Source organism: Schistocerca serialis, chromosome 7 (genome assembly GCF_023864345.2).
Source record: "Schistocerca serialis cubense isolate TAMUIC-IGC-003099 chromosome 7, iqSchSeri2.2, whole genome shotgun sequence".
Lineage (NCBI taxonomy): Eukaryota > Metazoa > Arthropoda > Insecta > Orthoptera > Acrididae > Schistocerca > Schistocerca serialis.
The window spans coordinates 586520224-586538608 of NC_064644.1; the positions used below are offsets into that span (position 1 = coordinate 586520224).

At 43.6% G+C, this 18385-nt stretch overlaps 1 protein-coding gene across 3 annotated transcripts in view; it reads left to right on the forward strand.

Annotated features, from left to right (window-relative positions):
• LOC126412042 (phospholipid-transporting ATPase ID) overlaps positions 1-18385 on the forward strand; it is a 583312-nt gene that overhangs the window by 237736 nt on the left and 327191 nt on the right. For all 3 annotated transcript variants that reach the window (XM_050081421.1, XM_050081418.1, XM_050081419.1), the window contains exon 2: positions 910-968. In XM_050081421.1, the coding sequence (XP_049937378.1) occupies positions 910-968 (59 nt within the window). The remainder of the gene's footprint in view (positions 1-909; positions 969-18385) is intronic.

Sequence of the window (18385 nt, forward strand, 5' to 3'; positions counted from 1 at the left end):
AAACAAACATTGGTTTCCGATTTCCAGCTTCATTTGATATCGATACGAATGCACCAAAAGTGGAATTAAATGGATTACGAAAGCGCGCTTTTCACACCACTTTTATCTCTTCTTGCTCATTGGAAATACTTCAACCAAAAAAAAAATTAAGTTACCTTAATGATGCCAGATCTGTCGTATTACTAAACCAAATACGCATTCAAGAACGGAAAAACGTTCGAAATTGCCTTCCTGCCGTTATGTTATTCATGCAAGCCTTGTAATTTTTTGTACTTAACATTTGGTGCGTGCGCGCAACAGATACAATGAACAAGATCAATCGTAAACAGTAGTGCGCTAATGTTTTAGGCTGTTTAAGATGGTGGCAGGCCCCGCCCACTCTGGCTTCAAAACAACTTCTAGCGGAAGTCTATAGCGTCATCTGCCTTCTTTTTTTTTACCTCCATGTTGATCATGCAGAAAAGTACTCGCAATGTGACTCGATTTAATTGACAAATCATGTCACGACTCTGCTTATGGAGTGCAACATCTTCGTGGTGAATGTCTTTGCAGCAATGGACCTTTTCTCCGGTTGTTGTAGCAGACAACCGGACTTTATCGGAAATTTGCCGCGTTATTTAAATTTATCTTTGGTTCTCAACTATATAGTCTAAATATTTTGGGCTACAGACGGTGAAGCTTTTTAGGTGTCATGTGGGTTGAGAAATTATGATAAATGTACATAGGTTTACAACGACTGCTCCGTAAAACACCGATTTTAAAGAAATGCATTTCCCAGCCCGTCGTTGTTGGTGAGTACACAAATGACTAATTTCGGAGAAGTTGGTGGTGTTGGAGTGTGCTATGTTAGATGTTTGGCGCTGTCACAGAATGTTTCGTGCCTGATGGCGGTTTTGTTTGTGTTTTCAGAGACTGAGCGACGCATCCGCGCCAACGACCGGGAGTACAATGCCCAGTTCAGCTACGCGGTGAGTCATCTCCTTATGTTAAACACAGATATTGTAGTTGGTGATTTTAAATTTTTCTCGAGAATACACACACAGAGGTTATATGCTGATTTTTGTGGAATATGGTGCCTCACACTAGGAATGAAAAAAGTATGTTTAAGATCAATTCACATCAGTTTGCAACTTTGCTGAACGCTCTAATTAGTTATTTGTACCTTTGTCACGAGCATCTATTTATTTATGTAGCTGGGTCATTCCATCTCAAATCAACTAACAGTCAGAACCTTGATATCTCAGATTCGGATGAATTTTTTTTTCAGGTAATGTACCCACTAAGACTAGTTTAAATTTGAAATTTCATATTTTTCTGACCTTTGGTTTTTGAGTTTCAAGGGTTTAAAAATCAAAAAAACATCCGTTTTTGATCAATCTATGATTGTTTTAAAATGCTGTAGCTCAAAAACTATACAACCTAGAGATCTCAAACTTGCACCATTGTTTTCGTCTATAAATTCCCTTCAATTTGATATGTAACATGACTATGCTACCTATATCTGAAAATTTTAAACTATTCCAAAAACACATTTTTGAAATTTCCAAAATACGTACCCTCGGATTTCTCTATAAAAATTGTATGTGTTGTCCAGTCTAACTGACTACATGCATGCAAAATTTCAAGATGGGATCTCCATGGGTTCTTGTATAAAATAATATTTTACTACCGCAATACACACTAGTGAGGGGAAAAGACGATTTCTACACTATCAATACTAAGGTAGGTTTATGTAATTCTAACAAACTTAAATTATTATGTTAGCCTTTTTATGCAACATTACCGGCTTATTGTTTGTTAATTCATTAAATAATATTTTAATGCGAGAATAAAATATATAAAAAATAATAACTTAAGAATCTTACAATTTTATACGACATTCACTTTTTATTATAAAAAAACGTGTGATTTTCATATAGGGTCAAGGCTCTTCTTTTGGCCACTACCTCACTTACGGCCACCTCGATGTAACGGGGAAGCTACACTGCATCCTTTAATCATATATTATAAATGGGAGGAAAAACTAAAACATCTGCAGTATGTCTTCATATCAGATTGCCTGAAACATAATGTGCAGTCGCTTTCTATGTATTCCAGAAAAAACTGCTAGAAATCATAAAGGAAAACTTGCCTTTTGCACTTAAAAAGATTACTTACTTTACTGATGGCAGCGCTGCACAATATAAAAATAAGAAAAACTTCCTTAATTTGTGTTAGCATAAAACTGATTTTGAAGTTGAGGCAGAGTAGGAGTTCTTTGCAACATCCCATGGCAAGGGCGCATGCGATGGCCTTGGCGGAACTGTTAAGCGGCTAACTGCTAAAGCCAGCTTACAAAGGCCATATAACCAACAAATCTTAGCACCCAAATCACTTTATGTATTTGCCATGGAAAACATAAAAAACATTGACTTTGAATATTGCACAACAGAGGACTATGAACTGACCAAAGGATACTTACTTCCTCGGTTTAGTGACTCAAAAGCTATTGTGGGAACACAAAAGTTTCACTCATATAACCCCTGCACAGAGTGTCAAATTATTGTCAAGCGTTAACATTTTAGTCTGGATGAGTCTCTTGAATATGTGACAACACTGAACCAAATAACACAGTCATATATGGAAAATATTACTGCTAGTTTTGTGACAGTAGCGTATGACGACTCTTGGTGGCTTGGATGCATTGAAGAAAAATACAATGACATGTATTGAATAAATTTTTTACACCCAAAGGGTCCAGCCCAGTCTTTTTACTATCCACAGTCAAGAGATATATTAGATGTAACAGGAAATACTCTTTTACAAACAGTGAATCCAACAACAGCTACGGGGAGAAACAACACTTTAAGTGCTAAAGAAATGAAGTTGTCTTCTCTTGCTTTGGAAAAATACATTAAAATATCGTAAAAGAAGCACGTTTAAATTATGTTACACCTACCCTCACTAAACACTAAGTTGTATAAATACCATGTGTATTAACTTCGTAAATACCAATTGGTATTAGAAATACAGTTCTATCCATGCAGATATCAACAAGTTAATATTTTTCCCAAGTGAAATTACTTATTCTAATATAAGGAACTTGTTGTAAATGATTACAAATAACACTGGAAAACCAAGAAAAAGATAATCTCTACCATTTACAACTAAAGATGAAAGTGAGTGGCTTTATTCCTGATTTTAACTTGTAGCATGTATATTACCAATTAAAATGTGTTCACTTCCTCATGATGCATAGTTAAAAGAATCATGAACATTAAATTAAAACAACACTATATCATTTAATGAATTAACAAACAATAAGAGGGTAATGTTGCATAAAAAGGCTAACATAATAATTTAAGTTTGTTAGAATTACCTAGGCCTTCCTTAGTATTCATAGCCCAGAAATCGTCTGCTTTTCACCTCACTAGTGTGTATTGCTGAAGTAAAATATTATTTTATACAAGAAGCCATTGAGATCCCATCTTGAAATTTTGCGTGCAAGTAGGCAGTTAAACTGGACAACACATATATTTTTTATAAAGAAATCCGAGAGTACGAATTTTGGAAATTCCAAAAAATGTTTCTTTTGGAATAGTTTGAAATTTTCAGATATAGGTAGCATAGTCATGTTACGTATCAAATTGAAGGGAATTATTAGAGGGAAAACAATGGTGCAAGTTTGAGCTCTCTAGGTTGTATAGTTTTTGAGCTAAAGCATTTTAAAACAATCATCGATTGATCAAAAACAGAGGTTTTTTATTTTTAAACCCTTGAAACTCAAAAACCAAAGATCAGAAAAATTTTAAATCTCAAATTTAAACTAGTGTTAGTGGGTACATTACCTGAAAAAAAATTCATCCAAATCTGAGAGGTCATGGTTCAAATCATGTAGTGCAATTGGTTGATTTGACATGGAATGACCCAGCTGTCTCTTTAAGGCACTCCATATGTCCTTCGACGAGTTATGCTCATTCCTTGTTGGTTAATACCTTTCACTCCCTACCCAGAGAATTAAGAGAGGACTTTTGTAAAAAGATTGGTTCTTTCCATCCAGATCCCATCGAGCTGAGGCTGGGAGCAGGAGATCCACTTGGGAAGATCTTAAAGAGTGCTACCGTTTTCATGATTTGTCTTACAACAGTGGAAAATACTTCGGATAGGCTATTGCCATAACCTGTGTACTTACACTTTTTGATTTTTCCTGTAGAGAATAAAACTGTAAACATTGGCGTTTTTGTATACGACTGATGTGAATTACTTAAATGGGCCGTATATCCATTCCCATTGGTAACCACTTTTATGTTCGATCACCAGATTTAACTGTAGTGACTAAGACTCTGGTGACTCGCTTTAATTTCTTAAAATTATTCAGAGAGCGTGAACCACTCTGAAAAGTGAAGTGGAAGGCGGAGTTGCGACTTACATTAAGGAGTACGAATTTGAAAGCATTGACCCTCATTTTTTGCAGTGGGCAGCATTTTGAAGCTTGTACTATGGAAGTAGAAATTCGTGGAAAGTTCATAATAGTAGTCACGATACACTGGATTTCGCTGGTGATTTGGTGAAACGAAACGCAGTATTACGGTTTGTAACTTCTAAACGGAATGAGGTAATATTAACGGAGAATTTTAAAGTAAATGTTGAGGGCATACCTATGCTACAGTCGTAAGTCAAGTACCTCATGTCATATATTTTAACTCCCCATCAAACAATTTACGAGATCTATGGAAAGCATCAGTAACTGTTTATATTTCTATATACTCATCGAGATTGCAAAGCCATTTTTAAATGTCTGTAATTGAACTGAAAGATTAATAAATTGAAAAGGAATTCAGAGCTCGAAGATCTGTTTGCGAAATGAAACTACACACATCAAAAAAAGTTTTGCATAATCCCAGTTCCCAGAACCTTTGATGACAGACGTTGACTGAGGATGTTGTATGATATCACAGAGGCAGTCCCTTTGACTGTTCAGAGATGTGACTAAACCCGCCCAAAGATGTAAACAACCATGCATGAGCAGCGCCTATTAGACGGAGGGCGTCCGACAGTCGATCAGTTCGTCATTCCACCAGGAAGGAGGTACACGGCTCGTGTTGTCTGTAGTTCAACTATGCCTAGGCCGTCAATACAACGGTACGATCTCGTCTGCATTTTTACTTTGTGCCAGGAAGGGCTCTCAACAAGGGAAGTGTCCAAGCGTCTCGGAGTGAACCAAAGCGATGTCATTCGGACATGGTGGTACAGCAAGCAATGTGTGGTTTTCATGAGCAATAAAAAGGGCGGAAATTGTGATCATGTTGATCTCTCTTCCAATTTTCTGTACAGGTTTCGGAACTCTAGGAACCGAGATGATGAAATACTTTGTTTGATGTGTGTAGAAACATGTACACAACCACGTTGGCGTCTGTGAAAAATGTAAGGTGTTCTGGAAAGTAACTAACAGTTCCCAAAAAACGTTTCGAAACAGTTTTATTTGCTATGGGATTACAGTCTCGTTTAATTTTTAAATTAAACATCCACACTATTTATTACAATTTCCCAAATTGCAGTTATAATTTCTCAGGTTGCTGTTTCGACAGTTTCAGGTGGTTAAGACGTTCGAAATTACAATGGTGGAAATTGTAATAAATAGTACAGTCGATGTCAAACGTTGTCATTTAAAAAAGTTGAAGACATGTTTAATAATTTTCAATTGCAGTTTTTTTTTAATTTTTTGAAAGTACAGTATTAGTCGGCGTCGGTATTAACTGTCACTACTACTAAACATAGTTGATTTTCCATAACAGGGCTGAAAGACACGCAGTGGCATTCGAAATACTGGTTGAAATTACTCGTGTGTGAACGACCGACTGCATGTTATATCCGCGTCTCTCGTATGTGGGGGCTTTAGTGCTATCCGACAGTGGAACGGTAAGGTCTATACTTGGACAATACTCTTGAAAGATAGTTACTTTGCGGGCAGTTATGCGGAGCATGTTGTATGTGGGTCCATGTCTGGTGGAAATAAACCACTAACCATTTGAATTTGCTAACATCGACGTGCAGTTTCTCTCTCTTTACTTCTTCATAGTACCACAGAAATTGCTCTCTCGTAGCACATTTATGCAAATCATTAGTGAAACTGACTGTGTGAACCCTTTGCTTCATCTTCTTCGGGGTAAATTTTCGGACCCCGTTCCTCTCGTCATCGTGTGTTGCCTCCTGCAGTTCCAACTTCACCGTTTTGCAAACACGTTCTATTACACATCGGTCGGCGCTATCGCACTGCCCATTTTCTCATCGACAGTAAATTAGTATCTCCGCGTGGTGTGCATATCGACTCAGCATGTCTAAGGCGTACTGTTCTATGCCATCGGATTAAATCTGGTCCAGTTTTTGTACGTTAATGTTATTCTGTTTCCTAGTTAGCGAAGTAAGCCTCCGTCAGTTGCCAGACGTACTGGACTGCTGCACCATTGATTATTTTGTTATTTACCATGCCACTTTTTTTCGTAGGAATGTATGTAGTGTGTCAGCCAGTGTCCGGAATCATAGTGGTAGTAGACTGACTGGTGTACAGATTATGCTGTTATATTTCAATTTGCATCGAGGAATCCATGAAACGTTCTACCACAGCTGTTAGTTGCCCTGCGGTTCACTGGCGATATTTGGGATTTCCCTCCTACCAGTTAACACTTGATGACTCCTGTTGGTCAGAGAATGCAGGTCTTAAGACAGAATCTTTGGTATGGTCGGGCGATTGTAGGCTGGTGCTAAATACTTTCATTGTTATACGATTTCGGACAGTCGTAGTTTGTATTCTATTAAAAGTTGTGGAGAGCTGTATCTGTACAGTTTATTTTTAATATGAATGGCATTCCCACCGCCAAGCAGACTATACCTTTCGTTCCTCTAAGTATTGTAGTTTATTAATTTAAATGTTTTGTTAGCAAGCACATAGGTTTCCGTTACAAAAGCGAAGTCTGGTGTATAAGAATCTAGGAAGTCTGGAAGATTCCTCTTGTCCAGGACCTCATTGGCATTCCATTTTATAATAACAAAGCATCTATTTATCAGGAAGAGTGATGACTAAAAAACTAAACTGCTCCCGAGCAGGCCCTGGAAGGCCCAACGATGCCGACCGGCCGCCGTGTCATCCTCAACCCATAGGCGTCACTGGATGCAGATATAGGGGGGCATGTGTCAGCACACCGCTCTTCTGGCCGTGTGTCAGTTTACGGGACCAGAACCGCTACTTCTCACTCAAGTAGCTCCCCAATTTGTGATTTTTTTTTTCTTTTTTTGAAAGGGCATTCGTGTCAAAAGAAAATGGGTTAAAATTTATTGAAGACTGTAATGTAGTTATTTTCCTTTGAATAGTGATGAAGTATGATTATAAAAATCATATTTAAAAATGATCCCACTCAGACAACTGTTTCATAGCACTGTGTGACAGTGGCAGATACTGGGCAGCCGGAACACACAGGTAATGACGGCACAGAGACTCGAAAAAGTGGTCGCGAAAGACAATGATGGTCAGCAGAAGGGAAGCTGGCTGTCCAACTCCGTCCTAATTTTTATCCGGGCAGCTACGACGGAAAAACTAAAACTTCTGTGGATGCTCAACCTAAACGATAGATGTGTTTCAGTGCACGACGAATTATGTTTGTGAGAATGTGCGATGAATTTCCTAAATCGTGGAGCATTTGACTCTTTCAAAACTTAACACTTTGAAGACCAGCAACGTAGAAAAATTTCAGACCCAGAAGAACAGCCATTTATGCCACTCTTTCGAATTGTACTGGCAAATTCGAGTTTGATATATCTTAAAGGGCAACACACGCTAAAAAAGACCATTCGCCAAGATTAGTTTTTCATATTTTAGTTCTTTCATAGATTACAAATTACGCAATAACGATGAAAAAAGTGGAGTTATCGTTCAAAATGAAGTGCAGGGTGAGTTCTTCAGCAATTTCACGTGTAATCTCTTCTGTGGAAAAGTCGAAGTGCTCGACGGAACACGTATTTAGCCAGGTAACCCATGAAATGAAATGTTCGATGCACACCAGTGAAATTTGCGATTGTGGTTGTCAGAAATATTAAGCTGCTGCAATATAAGCTGTGCTTTTAGGATCCTGAATAATCATACGCTCGGAGAAAAAACAGCAAAAATGATTGAAGACCAGTATTGTATGTGAAAGATTAGTCTTTCTTGATGAAAAATAACATCTAGTAGTCGTATTTCGCAAAGCAAGAATACCTGTTAGTGCGCATATTTTCCCGAATCCGAAGTTCACTGCCAGGCCACTCGGAGCGCTACTACGGTCTCTATTTACGTATTGTAGCACGGGCATCGCACTTATATTTTGGTAGTCTGTGTTAGGAAAATACCGTTCTGTATTTGGTGAATTAGTATTAATGCTTTGGTATTACAAAAGTCTGCAGTGTACATGTTGCCGCGCTTTAAAGATCTTTCCAAAATATTTTTTGCTGGGAGTACTATGGACAAATTATGTTTTCAATCATGTAGCTCCGCTAGTGTCCGGACACAAAGATAGCGGACACCGGAGATTTGCAGTAGTAGTAGTAGTAGTAGTAGTAGTAGAGGGGTTTTGTGGGCGCACGACAACAAGGTCTTCAGCGCCCGTTCAGTATCATAGTGAGACGGGTGTCAAAAAACCTCAGAATATTTACATAAAACGGAACATAAAACACGGGAAACAATCATCGGAAAAGATGTGCTCACCCACACCGAAGCGTGGGCGTCAGCAGTAAAACATGGACAACGCAGGAAGAAAACGAGAGAGGGGGCTAAAACAATGTAGCAGATGGAAGTGGCCGGCTGACTGCAAGGAAAAAAAGGGAGGTGTCAGCCACTCTGCAATACACTAAAACCTCCAGCCTAAAAGTTTAGGCCAGAGTCCAGACACATCACAAAACTTAAAAACCCCTAGACACACACGTCTCATCATTAGCTAAAACACAAGGCAGATCCCCATCAACTTGTGCTTCTGCCCTTGCATCACGGTATAAAATGCAGTCTGTTAAAATGTGCCGGACAGAGATGTGCACACCACAAGCATCACAAAACGGAGGATCCTCCCGCCGTAATAAATAGCTATGCGTCAGAGGACAGTGCCCGATCCGAAGACGTGTGAGGGCCACCTCTTCCCGCCTGAGCAGCCGGCAGGAGGAGCGCCACGGCCGAGTGGTTGACTTTACCGACCGCAGTTTATTGGCCGTCACCGCCAGCCATTCGTCCTCCCACAACTCCATGCACTTCCTGTGGAGTGCAGCGATGACTGACTGCAAGGGGATAGGACACTGGACCACATCCTGCTCTCTGCAGGCCTCCTTGGCAGCCCGATCAGCCTGTTCATTGCCCCAGATGCCGACATGACCAGGCACCCAGCAGAAGGATACCTCTTGACCCCGCTGTTGGAGCAAGTACAGTTGGCTATGTATCAGCTGGACCATCTCTTCAGTCGGGTACAGGTTCTGCAGCGATTGTAAGGCACTAAGAGAATCGGAGCAGAGAAGAAATCGATCGCCCCGAACTCGATGCATCTGCTCCAGTGCCGTCAGGATCGCGTGGAGCTCCGCTGCGAAGAGATTTGCAGGCGTAACCGGTTCACGGAGGGATTTTCATGGTTCAAATAGGTGGCTGTTCTCTCACCCACCCCGTCTTCCCCGCCTCGAAAGAGCTGAGTAACGTCGCGCTGCTCGAAGCACAGATCCCTCTACTTACTTTGTATCCGCATCAAGGGCACGACATGGTGGTGTTTAATTGTTCGAACAATAGTCTTTGTTCTGTAGTTCATAAACAAACAGAAACCATTCTTTGGCCTAAGAATATTCCAGAAATAGTGGTATGTGCATCTATACATATCTCTGTAATACGCATTTAAAACAAAACAATTTGTAATAGTGTTTCCGTGCGAAATTCATGGCTAGCACAAGTGTGTGCAATTCGCAATGTGGTTTGTAAATGATTTTCTGGAACAATGCTTTCAGTTTCAGTGATATTAAAACACTATTTTATCTTGTCGATTTAAATAACACCAGTATCCTACATTGCTGCTGCGGAAAATTGCTTCTGCGTTGAATAATACAATGATTGGTAGTCTGCAAAATGCATGTCAGTCTCACGAAAATGTCGCAAATGGTTAAGGGACCTGGACATCCAACTGTAACAATACTTCGTGCTTATCAAGATCTAAATCTATATATATTTAAGACTTTTATCACTATTTGTTTATATTTGCATAATACTCTACAGTACCATTGATATTTATACCGTGAGAAATAATAATTAAACAAAAATTACATGACAGATAGAATTGCTTTCCTGGTGTTCTTGACAGTTATACTTCAGGCGTCTGCTAACATCACAACTTCACTCAAATGACTTTCCTATCGGCACAAATTTCCATTACTCCTAACTTTTTTCCATCTGCAGTTTCCTCTCAAATTACAATGTTTCCTTCTTCTGTTCTGTCCTTTGACATCATTAATAATTTTTCATAAGTTGCAAGAGATATCGTATTTCAGCCAACATATTAACGTGGATCATGTCGTAGTTTTTTCTTAACTATTCACTTATGCATTTTCTTATTTTTTCGACGGTTACATTTAACAAAATATTAACAGAGGTGGTGTCCACAAATCTCCGGCAAACCTTGCTGTCCGCATATATCTGTGCCCGCACACTCTTACATCGGCTCCGCTACCGCTGATGGCCTTTCTTCTTCTTCGCAGTTTTATTTATTGGCATCTGGGTACACCAAAACATTCAATACCAAACTTAGCGTTGTCAATCCTTTTAAGGGTCTGTCTCTATGTGAATGGTACATACGAACAACATTATGCGCTCTAATTTCTCTGATTATGTTGTCTTATTTCGCAAGACACATGTAGGGAAGATAGTTGCCCGATTTTTCTTGTAACTTATGCTCTCGACATGCCGACGGTTTTGTACTACGCGTCTACCAAGGAGTTTCTGGAGCGCCTCTGTAACGCTAAACAATCCCACGACGAAACGTGCCGCCCATCTTTGATCTTCTCATTCTGTTCTATTATGCTTATGTGGTAAGGGTCCTGGATAGACAAGTAAAGCTCAAGAACAAGTCGAACGAGACATATGTAAGCCATTTCTTTGGTGGGTGACTTGAACCCCGATTGTTGCAATTAATCATACGCTGGTATCTGCAGTTCCTGTAATGCGTTTCGCTTTGTCATGTCACACTAACTCGCTTCGCACGGTTGTTCCTGTTCCCAGTGATTTATTTTCAGTAATATAATCCAACAGTAATGGATCGGTTCCCACTTCATACGCACTACGTTGCATTTAGGCCCATTACCAGTCTGTGCACGAATAGTCTTAACTTCCGCAGGCCTTCCTGCAATCTTCTGACATTGTAATCTTAGAAAATAGTTCTATAGAGCATCCGGAGATCCGAAATACCAGGATAAGGAAGAAATATTTCTAACTGTATTTCCCAAACTTTGTCGATTAAGTTGTATGAGCCTTGACTCCGTGTTTACATGAGAAACTACGTAGGATGACGATTCTTCTCGAAAACCTGAAATTCTTGGAGAATTAAATTTTAGCTAGTAAAATCAGGAAAATCTCAGGGAATTTCAGAATAGCAAAATCCTGTGGTTTTAACTTAGCTTTGAAACTTAGTTTTATAAATCAAAAATTTTAAAATACTTAATATTAAAAAATATTGATTGTACGGGTATTATTCCATATAAATTATCAATGTTTAAAAACTGCGGCTAAGTTACTACTATCGGCTAGTATACTACAGCTGAGAGGAAAGAAAGCTCGTTATTGTGATATCTCCCCCTCCCCCCTCCCCGCTCGCCGTTAATTCTCAGGCATTCGCCCCCCCCTCTCTTTCAAGTCTGAGTACCTATGCGGCCATAGGTTCAAAGGTCTGGGGTCCGACCCTCCCACCCTCCCAAGTTTTTGGTCTTTTCTATTAAACATTCCTAAATCACCATGTTTCCCAGCCCATCTTGGACGGTATAAAGCCCTCCTCCCCCCTCCCCCCCCCCCCGCCCGACCCTTTAATTAGCTGATTAAGTCAGTTCAAGGGTGGAAGGCAACTGCATACAAACATCCAGTACCCCCCAGGGGGTCCACAACTCTTTTGTGGATACGTGCGTAGCGAGCACGGGACCCCGAGCTAATGTGGCCCTCCTTCCTTACCGGGCTGCATACCTTCCTTTTCCGCATCCTTCCCTCTCCCCCATCTTCGCCCCCTCCTCCCCTCACCTCTGGCTCTTTCCTTCCTTTTCTCCCCCTCTGTGAGTATGGTTTGTGCCTACGTCCGGAGACGGACGCTCGTAAATGTACTGCATTCTTCGCCTTCTCTGCTTGTATGTCTTCGTCCTTCCTTTGTCCTTCTCTTTTCCTTACCCTTTTCTCCGCTGCGGCGTTTGAGACCTCTCCTCTTTCCTTTCCCTTTCTTTGCTTTCCCCTTTCTCTTTCTTCCTCCCTGTGCGTGTCTGAAGGCGACCCACGCATTTTTGTGCGTAGCCGGTGACGGGGTAACGCATAATTCCCCGCCCCGGGTAGACAGGTAGGACACGTACGTACCCCCTGGTAACGGCCAGGCCCAGGGAGGGGTGATTACCCGAGCTGATACCTTCCGAAAGTGCCGATTGGCCCCTCCGTCCGTTTGTCGGGAGGTGTGACCTGAGGTGTGAACAATCACCTAAGGCAGGAGTGCCCTCAGAGAGGGCCCCCACAAGGGAGGAGCGCGCCATCGGAGACGCTGGTAATCATGGGGGACTGTTCCGCAAAGGTTTCCTCACCTTCCACTATGTCTGCTCACAAGCGTAAGTTCACTGAGTCTCAGCCACAGACAGTTCTTCCATCGTTGCCACAGTTCCTTGTTGTTTCTCGGTCTGATGAAGGTTACGACTTCTCCACGGTCAACCCTTTCATTGTTCAGAAAGGTGTCGACGCAATTGCAGGTCCTGTAAAGTCTTGTTCCAGATTACGGAATGGCACCCTGTTGTTAGAAACACACAGTGCCCTCCAGGCACAAAAATTGCTGCGTACTTCACTGCTCCACACCTTCCCTCTCCGGGTTGAAGCGCACCGCACTTAAAATTCCTCGCGTGGAGTCGTTTATGCACGCTCCCTCGATGGATTGTCTGACGACGAAATTCAGCACTACCTGTCTGACCAGGGTGTAACGGCTGTTCATAGAGTTATGAAAAGGGTTGACATGAACATCATTCCAACCCGCACTGTCTTCTTGACATTTGACGAAGTTCAACTCCCATCGAAAATCAAAGCAGGCTATGAGATAATTTCCGTTCGCCCTTACGTCCCAAACCCTACGCGTTGCTATCGGTGTCAGCAGTTCAATCACACCAGCCAGTCCTCTTCCAATCCGGGCAAATGTGTTACATGTGGCAAGGATGCCCATTAGGGTGCTTGTCCACCTCCATCTCCTCGCTGCATGGAACTGTATGGGTGACCACGCTGCTTCCTCTCGAGATTGCCCCGTTTTTAAGGACGAAAAGCTCATCCAGGAAATCAGAGTGAAGGAAAAGGTGTCGACCTTTGCTGCTCGAAAATTATTCGCCATAGGAAAATACAGCACTGTCCTTGCTTCTCCTCGGCCAACGAAGGAGGTGGCCACGCAGACTTGCGACCTCACCTTTAGTACCACGGTCGTCAGATCGGCCAGCGCAAAGATCGCCCGTTCAGCCTCACCACTTTCGCCTGCCCACTCTATGGCTCACCCTTCGTCGGGTTCTGCTAAATCTCGAGCCCAAAAGTCAGACGCCAAGACTTCGAAAAAAGAGCATACTCGTGAAGTTTTTTTACATACCCCAACTTCACAACCATCGGTTCCTCCTTCATCTAAACATCATACTTCCAAGAAGGCTACAAAGAAACCCAGTTCATCTCCTTCTCCGCCAAGGCGTGTCTCATCTACAGCACCACCTGGCGGAAATCGCCCTCGGCCGTCTTCTGTGTCGCCGAGGCGCACTGCTGGCGGCTGATCAACCGGCCGATCGCTGGTGGCAGGAGCTGCTCCTGAACAACGTATGGATCAGGATCTTCTGCCTTCGGCTGAATGCCATTCCATGCTGTCGGTCGCAAGCTCTGAGCAGACGTTGAGTTGACAGCAACCTTGGTCACATTCGTCCATTTTCTGTTTTCCCTATGTCCATTATCCACTGGAATATCCGCGGCATTCGAGCCAATCGGGATGAATTGTCGATCCTCTTACGATCCTACTCGCCGGTCATCTTCTGTCTTCAGGAAACAAAGCTGCATCCCCATGACCACTTTGTTCTCCCCCATTTTCAGTCCGTCTGATATGATCTCCCCTGTGTTGAAGGCACTCCAGCCCATGGAGGACTCATGATTCTGCTCCATGATACTCTCCATTATCACCCAATCCCCTTAAACACTTCCTTCCAAGCTGTTGCCGTCCGTCTTTCCCTTTCTGGATACACGTTCTCTCTTTGTACTGTATACATTCCATCGTCCACACCAATGGCACGAGCTGATCTCCTTCATCTTCTTGGTCAGCTTCCACCCCCCTATTTGCTGTTTGGGGACTTCAATGCCCACCACCCGGTTTGGGGATCTCCACATCCTTGTCCACGTGGCTCACTATTGCTAGACGTCTTCCACCAAGCGGATCTAGTTTGCCTCAACATTGGGGTCCCTACATTTTTGTCTGCCTCCATGACAAATTTATCTCATTTGGACCTTGCGGTCGGTACTGTTCCTATAGCTCGGCGCTTCGAATGGTTCGCCCTTGATGATACACACTCGAGTGACCATTGTCGATGTGTCCTTAGACTGCAGCCTCAACTGCCATATATGAGCCCGCGACGCTGGAAGTTTGCCCAAGCCGATTGGACACTTTTTTCGTCTCTAGCGACATTCGATGACCGTCACTTTCCCAGCGTCGACGAAGAGGTCATAAATATTACCGACTTTATTCTTACAGCTGCGGAACGTTCAATACCACGCACCTCCGAATTGCCCCGGCGCCCCCCAGTTCCTTGGTGGAACGAGGCATGCCGTGACGCAATACGTGAGCGGCGACGTGCTCTCCGCGTTTTCCGCCACCATTCTACTTTGGCCAACTGTATCCGCTATAAGCAGTTCCGTGCGCGATGCCGTCGCGTCATCCGCGATAGCAAGAAGGCAAGCTGGAAATTCTTTACTAGCTCATTTAACACCTTCACTACCTCCTCGGAAGTTTGGAGTCTGCTTCGACGGTTCTCAGGCGCGCCTAGTTTCTCCCCAGTCTCTGGGCTCACTGTCGTGCATGATACATTAGTGGATCCCGTCGCAATTTCTAACTCATTGGTTCAGCACTTTGCTGAGATTTCGAGCTCTTCAAATTACCCGCCAGCGTTTCTCCCAAAGAAACGTGCAGCGGAAGTGCGACCTCTTGCTTTCTCCTCTCAAAATCGCGAAAGCTACAATACTGTTTTCTCCATGCGGGAACTCCAACATGCACTCTCTTCTTCTCGCTCCTCCGCCCCAGGACCGGATGGTATCCACGTCTAAATGTTGCTGCATTTATCAACTCATAGTCTGCGTTACCTCCTTCGCCTTTATAATCGAATTTGGACCGACAGTACTTTTCCGAGACGATGGCGGGAAGCTATCGTCGTTCCTGTTCCGAAACCTGGAAAGGACAAACATCTCCCCTCTAGCTACCGCCCCATTTCTCTCACGAGTAGTGTCTGTAAGGTTTTGGAGCGTATGGTGAATTACCGTTTAGCTTGGTGGCTGGAATCACGCAGTCTTTTAACACCTGCCCAATGCGGATTCCGAAAGCATCGTTCCGCAGTTGACCATCTTGTTGCTCTCTCCACTTATATCATGAACAATTTTCTTCGGAAACGCCAAACAGTAGCAATATTTTTTGATCTGGAGAGAGCATACGATACCTGTTGGAGGACAGGCATCCTCCGCACACTGTTCTCTTGGGGCTTCCGAGGTCGGCTACCCCTTTTTTTCGCGAATTTATGGCAGAGCGCACTTTTAGGGTGCGGGTGAACACTACTCTCTCCCGTACTTTCTCCCAAGAAAACGGGGTACCCCAGGGCTCCGTGCTAAGTGTTGTACTGTTTGCTATTGCCATAAATCCAATTATAGCTTGTCTCCTTCCTGATGTCTCGGGCACCCTCTTTGTGGACGATTTTGATATCTACTACAGCTCTCAACGGACCAGCCTTCTTGAACGACGTCTTCAAGGATGTCTCGATCGCCTCCACTCTTGGAGCATCGAAACCGTCTTCCGTTTTTCTCCCAGTAAGACCGTTTGTGTTATTTTTTGCCGATGTAAGGAGTTTCTTCCGCCCTCCTTACATCTAGGTCCTGTCAACCTTCCGTTTTCAGACTTCGCTAAGTTCTTGGGTCTTATGTTTGACAGAAAACTGTGCTGGTCCTCCCACGTTTCCTATCTTTCGGCCCGCTGTCTGCGATCCCTCAACACCCTCCGTGTCCTGAATGGTACCTCCTGGGGAGCGGACCGAGTGGTCCTTCTCCGCCTCTATCGCGCCTTCGTGCGCTCGAAGTTGGACTATGGAAGCATAGTCTACTCCTCTGCTTGGCCGTGTATTCTTCGGCGTCTCGACTCTATCCACCACCGTGGATTACGTTTAGTGTCTGGAGCTTTTTACACCAGCCCTGTGGAAAGCCTTTATGCTGAGACTGCTGAACCTCCACTGTCCAATCGGCGAGCAGTCCTTCTGAGTCGTTATGCTAGCCATCTGTCTTCCATGCCTGCTAATCCAGCCCATGACATTTTTTTCGACGCCTCCTTTGATGTAGGGTATGCAGGCCGCCCCTTCTCCCTACCACCACCGGGAGTCCGCTTCCGTCAACTGCTCCATTCTCTTTCCTTCCGCTTTCCTAAAACCTTCTTGACAACTTGGGGTACCGCACCGCCTTGGCTCCGTCCCCGGATCTTCCTGCTCCGTGACCTTTGTCGATTTCCCAAGGATGGTACCCCTTCACTTGTTTATCGTCGGGCATTTGCTGCTCTATGTGCACAAATGAAGGAAGCCACATTTATTTACACCGACGGCTCGAAAACATCGTTGGGTGTAGGGAGTGCCTATATTGTTGGCGACACCCCAAATCACTTTCGGCTTCCCGACCAGTGTTCGGTTTATACTGCGGAGCTTTACGCTGTTCTTCAGGCTGTCCACTACATCCGCCGCCATCAGCGGATACAGTACGTTATTTGCTCAGATTCTCTCAGCTCTCTCCTCAGTCTCCAAGCCCTTTACCCTGTGCACCCTCTGGTCCACCGGATTCAGGACTGTCTGCGCTTGCTCCACCTGGGGGACGTCTCGGTGGCGTTCCTCTGGCTCCCGGGACACGTTGGTATCTGTGGGAATGAGGCGGCTGATATAGTGGCCAAGGCTGCAGTCTGTCTTCCTCGGCCAGCTGTTCAGTCGATTCTCTTCACCGATCTACGGAGCGTTTTATGTCGCAGAGTTGTTCGTTTATGGCACGCGCATTGGTCGACACTTCCCCATAATAAATTGCGGGACGTCAACGCTCTTCCTTGTGCTTGGACCTCTTCCTCCCGAACGCTTCGTCGGGAGGAGATAATTTTAACTAAACTTGGGATAGGGCACTGTCTTTTTAGCCATCGACATCTTTTAAGCGGCGATCCTCCCCCACTCTGTCCCCACTGCTCTCAGCTGTGGACGGTAAGACACCTTTTAATTGAGTGCCCCTATTTTAATCCGTTACGCTCCCGTCTACAGCTATCGCCTGATATATCGTCGATTTTAGCAGATGACACGCGCTCAGCCGATCGTGTTCTCGAATTTATTAGTGCCAGTGAAATGACGTCAGTCATTTGAAGCTTTTTTTGGGGGGGGGGGGGGGGGGGACAACCAACCCCTTTCTGTAGTGGATTTTTAAGCCTTCCTTCTGCTTTTAGTTTCTACAATTTTGTGACTTTCGTTCCCATTGCTGCTGGTTTCCATTTTCGGTTTTTTACTGTTTCCTAAGTCACGGACCGGGCGCTAATGACCATAGCAGTTTTGCGCCAAAAAAAAAAAAATCCAGTACACAACCATACCTAGTAACACCATGAGGTGTTCGAACCAGCATTTGGGTTTCTAACACTCCGACCATGTTAACTGATATAAAAGAGAGCAACCTAAATTTAGTTCGTGATCGTGATTAATGGACAAGGGCGACCGGCGACCGGCGCTCTCTCTCTCTCTCTCTCTCTCTCTCTCTCTCTCTCTCTCTCTCTCACACACACACACACACACACACACACACACACACACACACACACACACACACACACACACACACCGCTGATACCAAGGTTGACTGGCGTGGTAGACGCGAACACAGTCGTAATATTCACCCATATAGTATATACTC